The following is a 12,129-nucleotide window of genomic DNA, read 5'->3' as shown; positions in this document are numbered from 1 at the left end:
CAGGTGATCCACATAAGGAAGATGTGCAAAGGAAAACAAAAACAAAAACAAAAAAATCCAAACAGAGAATCCTGCTAGTAGTTACCTTTTGTCACCCACTCGTACTTGTTGAACTTAGGTTTTGTGCTGAGTAAGTTCAGGCTAGAGCAAAGAACCCTCTTTTGCCTATTTGGGCGATGGGGCACACCTGGGCAGATAATAACGTTCCCATCAGCGCTGGTCCTCAAACACCCTCTAAAACTTTTCTCAAGGACCTCGCCTCCTATAAAGAAGTGCATGCTCGCCCCTTACTTAGGCTGCTCACGGCATTAATACCACGTCTAGAAAACTGTCTTCGTTTCCTAGAACAGACCAGAAACTGAGGACTCGCATAAACACACAACCCTTCCTTCCATAATTCCTAGATATGACGGAGAAATTCATAGGCCAAAAATTAAGTAAATAAAGAGGTAATCCCAAATGCCTGTTTCCTTGACAACACCCCTCCCCCAGCCCTCCTCCGATAGGGAAAAACCAAAATGAAAGTGAGGAGGGGGTAGCCACAAAGCCGTGCTGGATTTTGGCAAGCGGAGCCCATAACCGGGTCCGGAAAGCAGCAAACTCGGAACGAAATACAAATAAATCAATTTATATCGGGGGCTGCCTTTTGTGGAGTATTTTTTTTTTTTTTGTGGTTGCCATAGAAACGCCAGGGACGGAAGAACGTGTTGCATGACACAGGAGACCGATCTGTAACAGGAACCTTCTCCCTAGCTTCATCTATCGCAGAGAAAACGCTTTGGCCCAAGGGGAGGGGGCCGCAGGGGGAGGGGGGCGGGGAGGAAGCCCTGAACGGCAGCTCGAAATCACCACCGGGAAACGAACGCTCGCCCAGCTGAGCACAAAGGAAGGGTCCTTTTGTGGCTGCAGAGCCCCCGTGCCTTCCAGGCTCTGCCCCTCCACGTCCCCACTGGAGCCTGACTTCCTTCTCCACCTTCCACGCTTCCTCGTTCTGTACCTACCCCTTCCAGAGGTTTTAGTGAGGTCCAGCCCCGCAGAGGATAACAGTGAGACACAGACACTCACACACAAACATCCGCCACGCCCAGAGGTGAAGTCGCCTGGAAATCGCACGAACGGCACATACCTCCTTGCTGGCGGCCCCTGGCACATGGGCTTGGGAACCAGAAACTGAAAGGGAGCAGGCTGGGGTGCAGAAATTGCCACTAGTTTATAGGAGCTGTAAGTCAGCCAACACTGGAAAGAAAAAAGCGAGACTCCACCCATGGGGTGGACCCTTCGGGAAAAAAAAAAAAAAGTGGTCCTCAGCTGACGTCTCTCCCCACCCCATGTCACTTCCTTTTAAAGCTACAATTTAGCAGTTACGGGGAGGGAAGCTACGAGCCGGTGTAACATGAGTCACTCCCTTCCCCTTGCAATTAGTGTAAGGAAGTGCCTCCTCGGTCGGCTTCGCGTTCCAAAGCCTCCGGCTCGGGGAACCTGCCGGAATCCGAAACAAAGCCCGCTAGGTGGCCCTTCTCTTCCTGCCGCGGCTCCCACGCCCTGTTGCATCCCCGGGGCCCCGAGGGCTCCTGCAGGCTCGGCCCGGACGCACTCCGGCCCTGTCCGCGCGGCGACCTGGAAACGGTCCCAAACGGGCTCGCGGGTCGCTCGGCGGGTCTGCTGGGGGGGGGGGGGCGGGGGGGAGGGAGATGCCCGCGCTCTCCGATCCCCCCCGCCCTCGCTGCTACGTCCGGGGCTGCGGGGAGATCGCTCTCCACCCACCGGCCCCCCGAAGCACCTTCAAGGAAATAATGCCGGAAAGTCCAAGTGATCGCAGACGTTCCGAACTGGGAAACAGAAGCTCTGGGGTCGGTGTGTTTTCTCCCCGCCGGGGTCGATTACCACGCACACGCGCGCACACACACGCACACACGCGCACGTGGCATTTGCACCCAGTGTGTTGGAGTGGGTCTGGGCACACCTTTAGAATCAAACGCTGTCATCACAACTTTAAAAAGAGTTTCAACAGCAACTCTGCAAATACCGCGTCTCCAGCATGCCCACAGCATGATTTCAACCTCCAAATAGTTAAGATGTATGCCCTTCAAATGTCCACTATTAGAACCATAGTCGCAAATAACACTGGAGCCTTTGCATGCGACCCCTGTGTTCGCCCCCATTCTTTAGATGTTGACAGCCCACGGGGAAGAATGGAATGCTCACGAATAACTAGACCACACTGCAAAACTACTAAGACCTACAGATTGCTAAAACCGAAGGAAACCAAACCAAAACCCAAGCAAAACAGTGCACCATGAGAGCAGAGAAAAGAGAACAGAGAAAGAGCTCTGCTCCGTTATGGTGGGAGAGAAGGGGGCATCCGCAATTGACAAAGGGGGGTTTGGACTATAAGGTGTGTGGCATGCTGGTGGCACGTGTGATGGGAGAGAGGCAGATGGGACATGGATGGGGAGGGGGACGTTAAAGGACATCGAAGGCATAAAAGAAGAATCTGAACAGGAATCTGGACAGAAAACCCATTTGTGGCAATGTCTTCTTTTAATATCCATGTGAAAATTAATCTGACCATACAGAAATGCGGGTGAGCCTGGTGGCTCAGTCGGTTGGGCATCTGACTCTCGGTTCTGGCTGGAGTCGTGATCTCTTGGTTTGTGGGTTTGAGCCACATGTGGGGCTCTGCCCTGCCAGTGCACAGCCTGCTTGGGATTCTCTCTCTTCCTCTCTCTGCCTCTCCCCTGCTCGTGCTCTCTCTCTCTCTCTCTCTCTCTCTCTCTCTCAAAGTAAACTAAAAAAATAAAGTTTGACCATACAGAGATGCGTATAAAAGATGTTTGTAAGACCTTTCTTACAGCCAAAGCGATTTTAGAGAGTTTTTTATAACTTTTCAAATTATGTTTTAAAATCCATTTATTTCTAGTGTGGGGGAAACTTGCAAAGGTTTTTCAAAGTACTTCTCAAGTAGAGTTAGACTGTTTTTCATATTTTAATCTTGAATGGAAATGTATTTCAAGATCTGCAAATTGCATAAAGTTGTGCTATATTACAAGGGTAATTTAGTTATTTATTTTGAGAGAGAGAGAGAGAGAAACACCAGCAGGGGAGGGGCAGAGAGAGAGAGGGAGACAGATGATCCAAAGCAGGGTCCGCACTGTCAGCGCAGAGCCCAACAAGGGGCTCGATCCCACAACTGTGAGATCATGACCTGAGCCAAGTCAAGACTGAGACGCTTAACCAACTGAGCCACCTAGATGCTCCTACAAGAACAGTCATTGATTTCAATGGAAACAATATGAAATTAAAATTTTTGACAATTGCCAGTCTTATTCTGATCTCAGTACTTTAATATGTCTTGATTCCATTATGATGATAATTATTATGTGTGTTATTGCTACATTAACACTTTGTCTATTTCAATGATGTTACTCACAGTCTCAATTATCTCAGCAATATAGCTGAGAAATACAGGGGAAAGTCACCACTTCTAAAAATTTAAAGTGGAAGTACCACATTCATGGACTAAATCTTATACACTTTAGACTCTGTTCTTATGTTAGATATTCCTTGTTCAGCTGTTTCTGTCTAGACAAGGAATTGTGAAAATTCCCAGTTCACAATCTAACAAATCAGTTCAACAAATATTTATTGAGTGCCTGTGCTTTTGTTGCTGAAGACACAAAAACGTGAATAAGATGTGGACATTGGCCCACGGTGCTCAAGGTCTTAGGAGCGAAAGACCTGTAAACAGTTAAGATACGGTGTAATGGAGGCAGTAACTGAAGTCTGTACAAGGTTCAGAAATGGCCCAAAGAATGCGAATAGGGAAGTGGAGGAGAACGTCTACACAGTTTCTTAGCTCACAACAAACTGTAAGGGGTGAGAGCAGGCAGTACATTCATCAGCAAGACTGTAAAAAATTAATGCTGACCCGTGGAGCGATTTAAAAGGACATAAAAGATATAAACTATAACACACACAAAAAGGATATACAAATAACCAATAAACATCAACAACAACAAATATGCAACCTCACATAAGAATACAGGAAGTGAAGGGGCGCCTGGGTGGCTCAGACAGTTAAGTGGCTGACTTCAGCTCAGGTCATGATCTCACGGTTCATGGGTTCGAGCCCCCTTTGGGCTCTCTGCTGTCAACACAAGAGCCCTGTTTAGCTTCCCTGTCCCCCCCCTCTGCCCTTCCCCCACACACGTTCTCTCTCTCTCTCTCTGAAAAATAAATAAAACATTAAAAAGAAAGAATACAAGAAGTGATGGTCTTTCTTTGTTTATCCATTTGTCAAATATTCAAAAACCAAATATACAAAGGTAAAGAAGATGCTATGCAATGGGTTCTCTCCTCTCTTGTTGGTGACAGTAAAGTGGCACATTATTTTTGGAACTCAATTGAACCAGATCTGTCATGAGCCTTTAAAATGTTCACACTCTCGGGGTGCCTGGGTGGCTCAGTCTGTTAAGCATCAGACTCTTGACTTCAGCTCAGGTCGTGATCTCGTGGCCGGTGAGTCTGAGCCCCGCATCTTGGGATTCTCTCTGTCTCCCTCTCTCTCTCTGCCCCTCCCCTACTTGCTCTCTCTCTCTCTCTCTCTCTCTCTCTCTCTCAAAATAAATAAAATAAAATGTTCACACTCTATCCAATAATTCAACTCATACGTATTTATGCCAAGGAAGTAAGCACAGGTCCCCTCAAAGGCACATGTAGCTTCGTCAGAGTCATGTATGATAGTGAAGACTGGAAACCATCTAATGTCTGAAGTCGCAGGTCAGTTATGTAAATGATGTGATATTCATCTGATGGAGCATACTACATAAATTTAAAATGCTATATTTGAAAGACGTGAGGAAACATTCACAGTATATTAAGTGAAAAGGGAACTGAGCTATATATCTAACATAAACTCTTCTTTATAATTGTACAAATATATATTAGGTTGTGTGTAATGGGTTGGATAGAGGCCCCCTAAAATTCATGTCCATCCAGCACCTCAGAATGTAACTGTATTTGGAAACAGGGTCTTTGAAAATACAATTAGTTAGGACGAGGTCATACTAGATTAGGATGGGCCCTCAATCCAATGACTGGTGTTCTTACAAGAAGAGGAGAGGACGGAACGATACACACGGAGAATGAGGCCATGCGATGCTTGAGGCAAAGCCCAGAGGCAGAACGTCGAGGTTTGTATTCTGGCAACCACCAGGAAACAGGAGAAGGGCATGGGACAGATTCTCCCTCAGAGCCTCCAGAAGGAACCAACCCAGCTGATACCTTAATTTCAGACTCCTGACCTCCCGAACTGTGAAAGAACACATTTCTGTTTTTAAGCCACTCAGTGTATAGTCATTTGTCATGGTGGCCCTAGGAGACTCATACTGCACTGAACTGTTCATGATTATTTCTGGCCTGTGAGATGGAGGAGGATTCGCATTTGGTTCTCTCTATTTTATTGCCTTTGGAAAAAATTTCAACACTGAACGTTTATAACTTTTATCAAAGAAAATGATCATGAGTAAAAACCAAATAACTCAAGGTTTCTAAAGCCATAGTGTTCTAGGATGATTTAGGACAGACGCAAAGAATAATTGATGGTGATTATAACATGTATCCCAAAGATTAAAGTATTTTGAGAAACTTCTGTTAAAGGAAGAATGCTATGTGTTTCAGAAAAGGTTTTTCTTAACCTAAATTTTGGCACTTAAAATGATAAATATCATTTATCTCAAATAGTAAGTTACATATCATATATTTGGCTGCCAGGCTAGATGCTGGAGTTATTTCATGAGTATTTCAAACAGCCTGTTCCCTTAATACCTTGTTAGCTGTACGCTGATGATAGTTTTGCTTTATTTCATTTGCCTGATAGTATGATTACAAATATAAGCAAATCCAAATAAATCTATATACACGCTTTGAAAATTTCCTCAAATTATAAAATATAAGCATATCGTAGATTTGCGATTGTAACTACTTCACTGTGTGCTAGCTAAATTAGGAGTTCTGACTATTTCAAGTAGACAAAGAAAAATGTGTAAAGAGTAAAGTGAATGTGATATTTGGAATCTTTAACCTTATGTTTAATCGTTGCATATTTAAATCAACCCTTATTAAGCCTCAATGATATGTTGCATATCATTTTTAATGGCCAACAAGCTCTTAAGACTATGTTGTTATTACTGCGGTCGTTTTGAGCACATTCAAACGGCTTTAACATGAACATTTAACATGCAAATCACAAAATGGCAGAGGAACTGAGCACTAGATTTCCTCCTCGATCGATGGTGATTACGACCTGAGTCATTCCCCCAAACATTAGTGCGGATGCAGAACCCTAAGACCAACAGCTGTTAACGTTCTTAACTTGGATCGTGTTTTAAGTCTCTTAAAAATTCTCAGTATTCGCTCATCTGCTTTCTCTTCTAGATAGCTTCAGGTCAATGCAACCTGGCAGGGATGGTCAAAAAGTCATTGTCTCCTCCTCTAGCCAAGCAACGAACAACTGGAAATCATATGATACAGGAGCAAGTCTACCACAATAGGAGGAACTGAATTCAAATCGATTCGTGCCGAAATGATGGACAGCAAATTGAAAAAGTTACCAGCTTCATGACCTGACTTTAAGAGACAAGGTAAAACAAAGGAATACTGAAACTTAGCACCTGCCTTCTTCATGACTGAGTGAAAAGAGAGCACGCTATTTTGAGTGGTATTTAACTCTGGATGGTTTTCAGCCCTTGAACTTTATATATTGTGTGTTTAAAAAAAAATCATTGATAAGCCTGAATTACTTTTATAAGTGGAAAACTAAAGCATCTTCATTTTTAAAAATAAGTATTGTTATTAATTGTGACGTATGCTTTTCTTTAGTTGGCAGCCCTTAAGCTTATAGCCTAATGGCCCTGTAGAGGGTATTCTAATTAGAGGGTGGCTTGGGACCATTAGCATGGGCATCACCTGGGGACGTGTTAGACATGCTGAGTCTCCAGCCCCACCTCAGACCTGGTGAATCAGAAACTGCATTTTATTTTATTTATTTTATTTTGTTTTGTTTTATTTTATTATTGTTTTAAATTTCTAATGTTTATTTTTGAGAGAGAGAAAGAGAGAGAGAGACATTGAGAGACAGAGCGCAAGCTGGGGAGGGGCAGAGAGAGAGGGAGACCCAGAATCTGAAGCAGGCTTCAGTCTCTGAGCTGTCAGCACAGAGCTTGACGTGGGGCTCGAACCCACGAACTGTGAGATCGTGACCTGAACTGAAGTCCGAGACCGAATGGACTGACTGAGCCACCCAGGCGCCCCAGAAACTGCATTTTAATGACATCTCCAGGACAGTCATATGCACGTTAAAGATTGAGAAGTACTCGCATTAGTCCGCATCTCTCATTTACAGAGAATCTGTCATATCAGAGTCTGGGAAGGCTGGGTCCGCTTGTCCTGGGTTACGCAATGAACAGGAAACAGCTAAAGCAGAGGCTCAGTTTTTAATGTCTCCTACCCCAGAATTCTTTCCTCGGTGTTTCCTAGGCTTTCAGATGAAAAGCAAATCTGAAAGAAACTCCACTGGCATAAAAATGCTAAAAATAATTTTTACTTAAACTGTTGTTATTCTAAGTGTGGTTATTGAAAGCCTATCTATACTCCACGCATTTGAATTTATACATAGAGTGTTGGTTTTACCCAAAGTTAATCCTGGAATATCGGCCCAACGTCGGCAAAAAGCATAGGACAACTCCTCTCCACCATCTTTTATCTTGGTTGCCAGCCAAAGCCACGTCTAATTCAACAAAACTGAGCTTCGTGACCGATTTCCAAGAGGCTGTAAAAAAGGAAATGGTCTCTCTGGGCCTCATGGGTTTGCTTTTGCCACTTTTCAGTCCTCTCGTTCATTACCCTGCAGCCTGTGCCACATAAAAAAGGAGCATACGGGTTTTCCCTCTCTCGCTGTCCTTGGGTGCCACAAGAGTCCCCTATATAATTAATTCCCTCGTCAAGCTAGCTTTGTTACTTGCAACAAAGGGTTCTAATTCTTTATGAAGTTTTCAGAGCCTCGGCCTTCTCGTTTATAAAATTCATGGGTTGGTGGTTTAAATGAGACAGGAGGTGGAAGCACCCGAAATGGGGTAGGACCTCAAAAACCGGTCCTTCCTTTCTCCTTTTCCTCAACCCATTCATGAACGTAAAGATGACTCACAGACCTCGGAGTCCGGTTGGCATCTCTCTGCGAACCTCGGACATACTTACCCCATAACCTTTGTCTTCATGGACCTTGTCTTCATGGACAAACCTTAACTGCACCCCGCGCTGAACAGGTCCCCTGACGGACCTCTGGCCCCGACTCTGCCAGAACTCTGCAGTTTCACACAGGTCCCTGGTTCCCTGCATTGGTGAATGGTGATTCCAAAGTTTGCTTTGACTCCCCCCTCTTCCTCTTGCCGCTCTCCCTCCCCACTCAGCACTGGCAACTCTCTTCTCAGAGTTACCTCCAAGAAGCGTCTCCTCCCACTGTGGCTGCTGCTGGCAGAGTCCCCCCCTCTCCACCTCTCGTACCTCCCACTGCCACCTCCGCCTACCCCCCCCCCCCACCAGCTTCTCTTGGTTGACTTAGTTATTACCATTTGCAGCCATTTTTCGGTGAGACCTATTCTTACGCATTGACTATGTTTCGGTCCTGGTATTTACCATCTGCGTGTAAACTGTGATTGGTCAATCTGTGTCTTCTATGACCTCAACTGTTTCAGCGCTCAGTTCTAGTTTCTACGCCTTGTCCTGTCGTTCCGTACTTAAGTACTTCTTCTGAGCTCATCCTCTGTGTGCGGTCTACGGTGTTTAAGGTGCTTAGCAAATTGCCATCCCGTCCTGCCCTTTATTAAATAAATCTTCCCTTGTTTTGAGTGTGCTGACACAGAAAGAGCTTGGGCTTTAGGAGAGAACAGATGTGAGTTAGGACCCTGGCTGTGGAGATAAATCCTATTGTGGTTGGGGGTAGCCTTTCCCAAAAGGGCGTGCACACTCTCCTATGCTCCAGCAGGGCTCAGAGATGTGGGATGGAGGGAGATAATGAGGAAGCCCGTGATCCCCTGCCTCATCCCACTCATCCACCCACATCCCACCCACAGGGCACCCCTGTCTTGAGGACTTGAGTTTTTGTTCCAGGTGAAGATTCAGGACACGGGAATGCCAGCTAGCCAGAGGACCTTGTCCCAGAGGACCTTGGGTAGCCCAAGGCAATGGACATTTCCAGTCACGAGAGGCAGACCTGGAGCAGTTGGCTGGATGTCTTAACAGCCACTATCTAGGGGGCACCTGGGTGGCTCAGTCAGTTCAGCGTCGGACTTCAGCTCAGGTCATGATTTCAGGGTTTGCGAGTTCAAACCCCATATTGGGTTCTCTGCTGTCAGCGCAGAGCCGGTTTTAGATTCTCTGTCCTCCTTTCTTTCTTCACCTCCCCCACTCATTCTCTCTCTCTCTCTCTCTCAAAAATAAACAAACATTAAAAAAACAAGGAAGTTCTGGCTAAATTGTGAAATGAATGTTTTCAAACAAATTCTATAGTTGAGCCTAGAGGAAAAAAATGAATCAAGGGCTTCAAACATCCTATTGAAGAAGAAAATATACCCTTCCCTTTCCTCACCCCCATTACTACCCACCACTCCCTCCCTCCCATCCTTTCCTGGTAATCTTAGCACTGTCTGTGTCATTGTATAGACCATTCGTCAAAATAATTGTGTCTTAGGATTGTAGGGAGAGCAAACTTAACAGTATGATAGAATCACTTATGGAACAATGAAGAAACGAATCAGTGAAAAAGAAGTAAAAAGTGTAAAGATGGGAAAAAAAAGAAATAAAATTCCCCTTATTTGCAATGACATGTTTGTACAAATAAAGTCCCCAAAGAATCTGCAGATAATGAATTAGAATTGATAAGTGAGTTTTGCAGGTCAACAGGCTTACATCAGTGGTATCTCCGTATCAGTGACAGATTATATTTTCCCAAGATGCCCAGGAAATCTCTGCCATCCCACCCACGCTTCTTCAGTGTGCGTTACCACTCCCTCATCAAGAAATGGTGTTCCCTTCCCTTTCCCTTGAATATCAGTGGCCTTGGAACTTGACTGTAACCAAAAGAGTGTGGTAGAGATGATGCCATAGAACTTCTAGGGCTCAGTTGGAGAAGTCTGGGAAGCTTCCTCCTGGGTCTTTGGACATTCTTGGGATCTGTAGGGCTGCTCTCACTGGTCTATGTCTCAGAAACTAGCCACTAACCTGTGAGAAGCCCAAGCACACAAGAGGTCACGTGATGGGCTTCTGTGGGCTGTCCCAGAGGAGGCCAGCCCATGAGTCAGTCCGGCCCTGGTGCCCAACACACCAACAAAGAAGCCTCCAGATGGTTCCCTAGCCATCTGGGTCACCACCAGTTGTTCAAAGTCTTCTCAGCTGAGGAGGTCCTGGAGCAGAAGGGAGTCCTTCCCATTGTGCCTTGTCTAGCTCACCCACAGATGCCATGAGCATACTAGGATGGCTGTTATTTCACAACACTAAGTCTGGGGTAGTTTGTCACACAGCTTTGGATCATCAAAACATACGCCCATAGCAGACAATTAGAAAAAGCGGAAATTTAAAAAATGAAGACATTTACAATAGTATCAAAAAACTCAAATGCCTAAAGACGAATCTAATGACACATGTGTCATTACATAGGAAACTATAAAGCTCTAACAAGAGAAATTAAAGAAGATTTAAATTGTTTTAATATTTATTTTGGAGAGAGAAAGATACAGAATGTGAGCGAGGGAGGGGCAGTGAGAGAGGGAGACAGAATCGGAAGCAGGATCCAAGCTCCGAGCTGTCAGCACAGAGCCTGATGTGGGGTTCGAACTCACTGACCGCAAGATCATGACCTGAGCCAAAGTCGGATGCTTAACCAACGGAGCCACCCAGGTGCCCCTAAAGAAGATTTAATCAATGGTAGAATATGGACACAAATGCAAATATTTAAGCAAAGATGTAGATTTTCCCTAAACTGATCTATAGTTTCAGTGCAATCCATCCAAACCCAGCCGGTGTGTAAGCTGATTTTAACGTTTACATGAAAATGCAAAAAGCCAAGCAGAAAAGGAGGGAGGACCTACAGTTTCAGATGCAAGAGCTACGGGTGTGTATTATAAAGCTACACTGATTAAGACAGCGCAAGAATAAACAACAGACCGATGGAACAGAATGGAAAGTCCAGAAATAGACCTATGTATTTATGGGCACTCGATTTAAGACAATGATGGCACCATAGGACAGTTGGGAAGGAACAGTCAGTGAAATAAGAAAGAAAGAAGAAAGAACGAAAGAACAAAAGAAAGAAAGAAAGAAGAAAGAAAGAAAGAAAGAAAGAAAGAAAGAAAGAAAGAAAGAAGAAATAACTCCTGAGTCAATTGCATAGGCACACAGAGAAAACAAAACTTAACGGATTTTTCACACCATACACAGAAGTCATTCCCAGATGCATTGTAGGTTTCAATGTGAAAGATAAAATGGTAAGGCATCATGACGACAAAGTAGAAAACTATCTTTATGAATTTGGGGTAGAAAAAACTTTCTTAAACATGATTCAAAAAGCATTAACCATACAGGAAAAGACTGAGGAATTGGATTACTCTAAAATGAAGAAGTTCTGTTCATCAAAATACAGCATGCAGAGTCGAAAGGCAAGGTACATAGAGTGCGTAGATCGTCGTTATATGAATGACTAAGAGCTCTTATCTCAAATGTATTAAAATATGCTCCAAATTGGTAAGTAAAGGTCAGTCCCATAGGAAATGTGAAAAACCTCAATAGGCACTTCACAAAAGAGAGCATCCAAGTCATCAACACACAATGGAAAGGTGGCCGACTTCACTGGCACACACCCATCGTACACGTACAAAAGATGAAATATACCAGCTGTTGACAAGACCGTCGAGTGATCAGAACAAACGCTCCTGGAAGGGAAGTAAACAGACGGTACGCTTTGGACAATCACGTAATGTGTTCTGATAAAGTGGAACCCATGCATCCTCTATGACCTAGCAATTCTACACTTAGGCATATGCCCAACAGAAGTGCACACACGTGATTCAGTAATCTTCA

General features: G+C 44.5%; 1 protein-coding gene across 6 annotated transcripts in view; it reads right to left on the bottom strand.

Annotated features, from left to right (window-relative positions):
• AGPAT4 (1-acylglycerol-3-phosphate O-acyltransferase 4) overlaps positions 1–1,259 on the bottom strand; it is a 125,612-nt gene extending 124,353 nt beyond the window's left edge. For 2 of the 6 annotated variants that reach the window (XM_040448709.1, XM_040448708.1), the window contains exon 1: positions 1,066–1,255. In XM_040448709.1, coding sequence (XP_040304643.1) covers positions 1,066–1,152 — 87 coding nt within the window. In that variant the 5' untranslated portion in view covers positions 1,153–1,255. Of the gene's footprint in view, positions 1–1,001 lie in introns of all 6 variants that reach the window. The other 4 variants (XM_040448710.1, XM_040448711.1, XM_040448712.1 and 1 more) reach the window with 4 other exon arrangements.
• Positions 1,260–12,129: the final 10,870 nt, after the last annotated feature.

This window comes from Herpailurus yagouaroundi, unplaced genomic scaffold (genome assembly GCF_014898765.1).
Source record: "Herpailurus yagouaroundi ecotype Mexico unplaced genomic scaffold, PumYag 198, whole genome shotgun sequence".
Taxonomy (NCBI): Eukaryota; Metazoa; Chordata; class Mammalia; order Carnivora; family Felidae; genus Herpailurus; species Herpailurus yagouaroundi.
The sequence above is the reverse complement of the archived record's forward strand: the minus strand, read 5'-3'. Positions and strand labels throughout refer to the sequence as shown.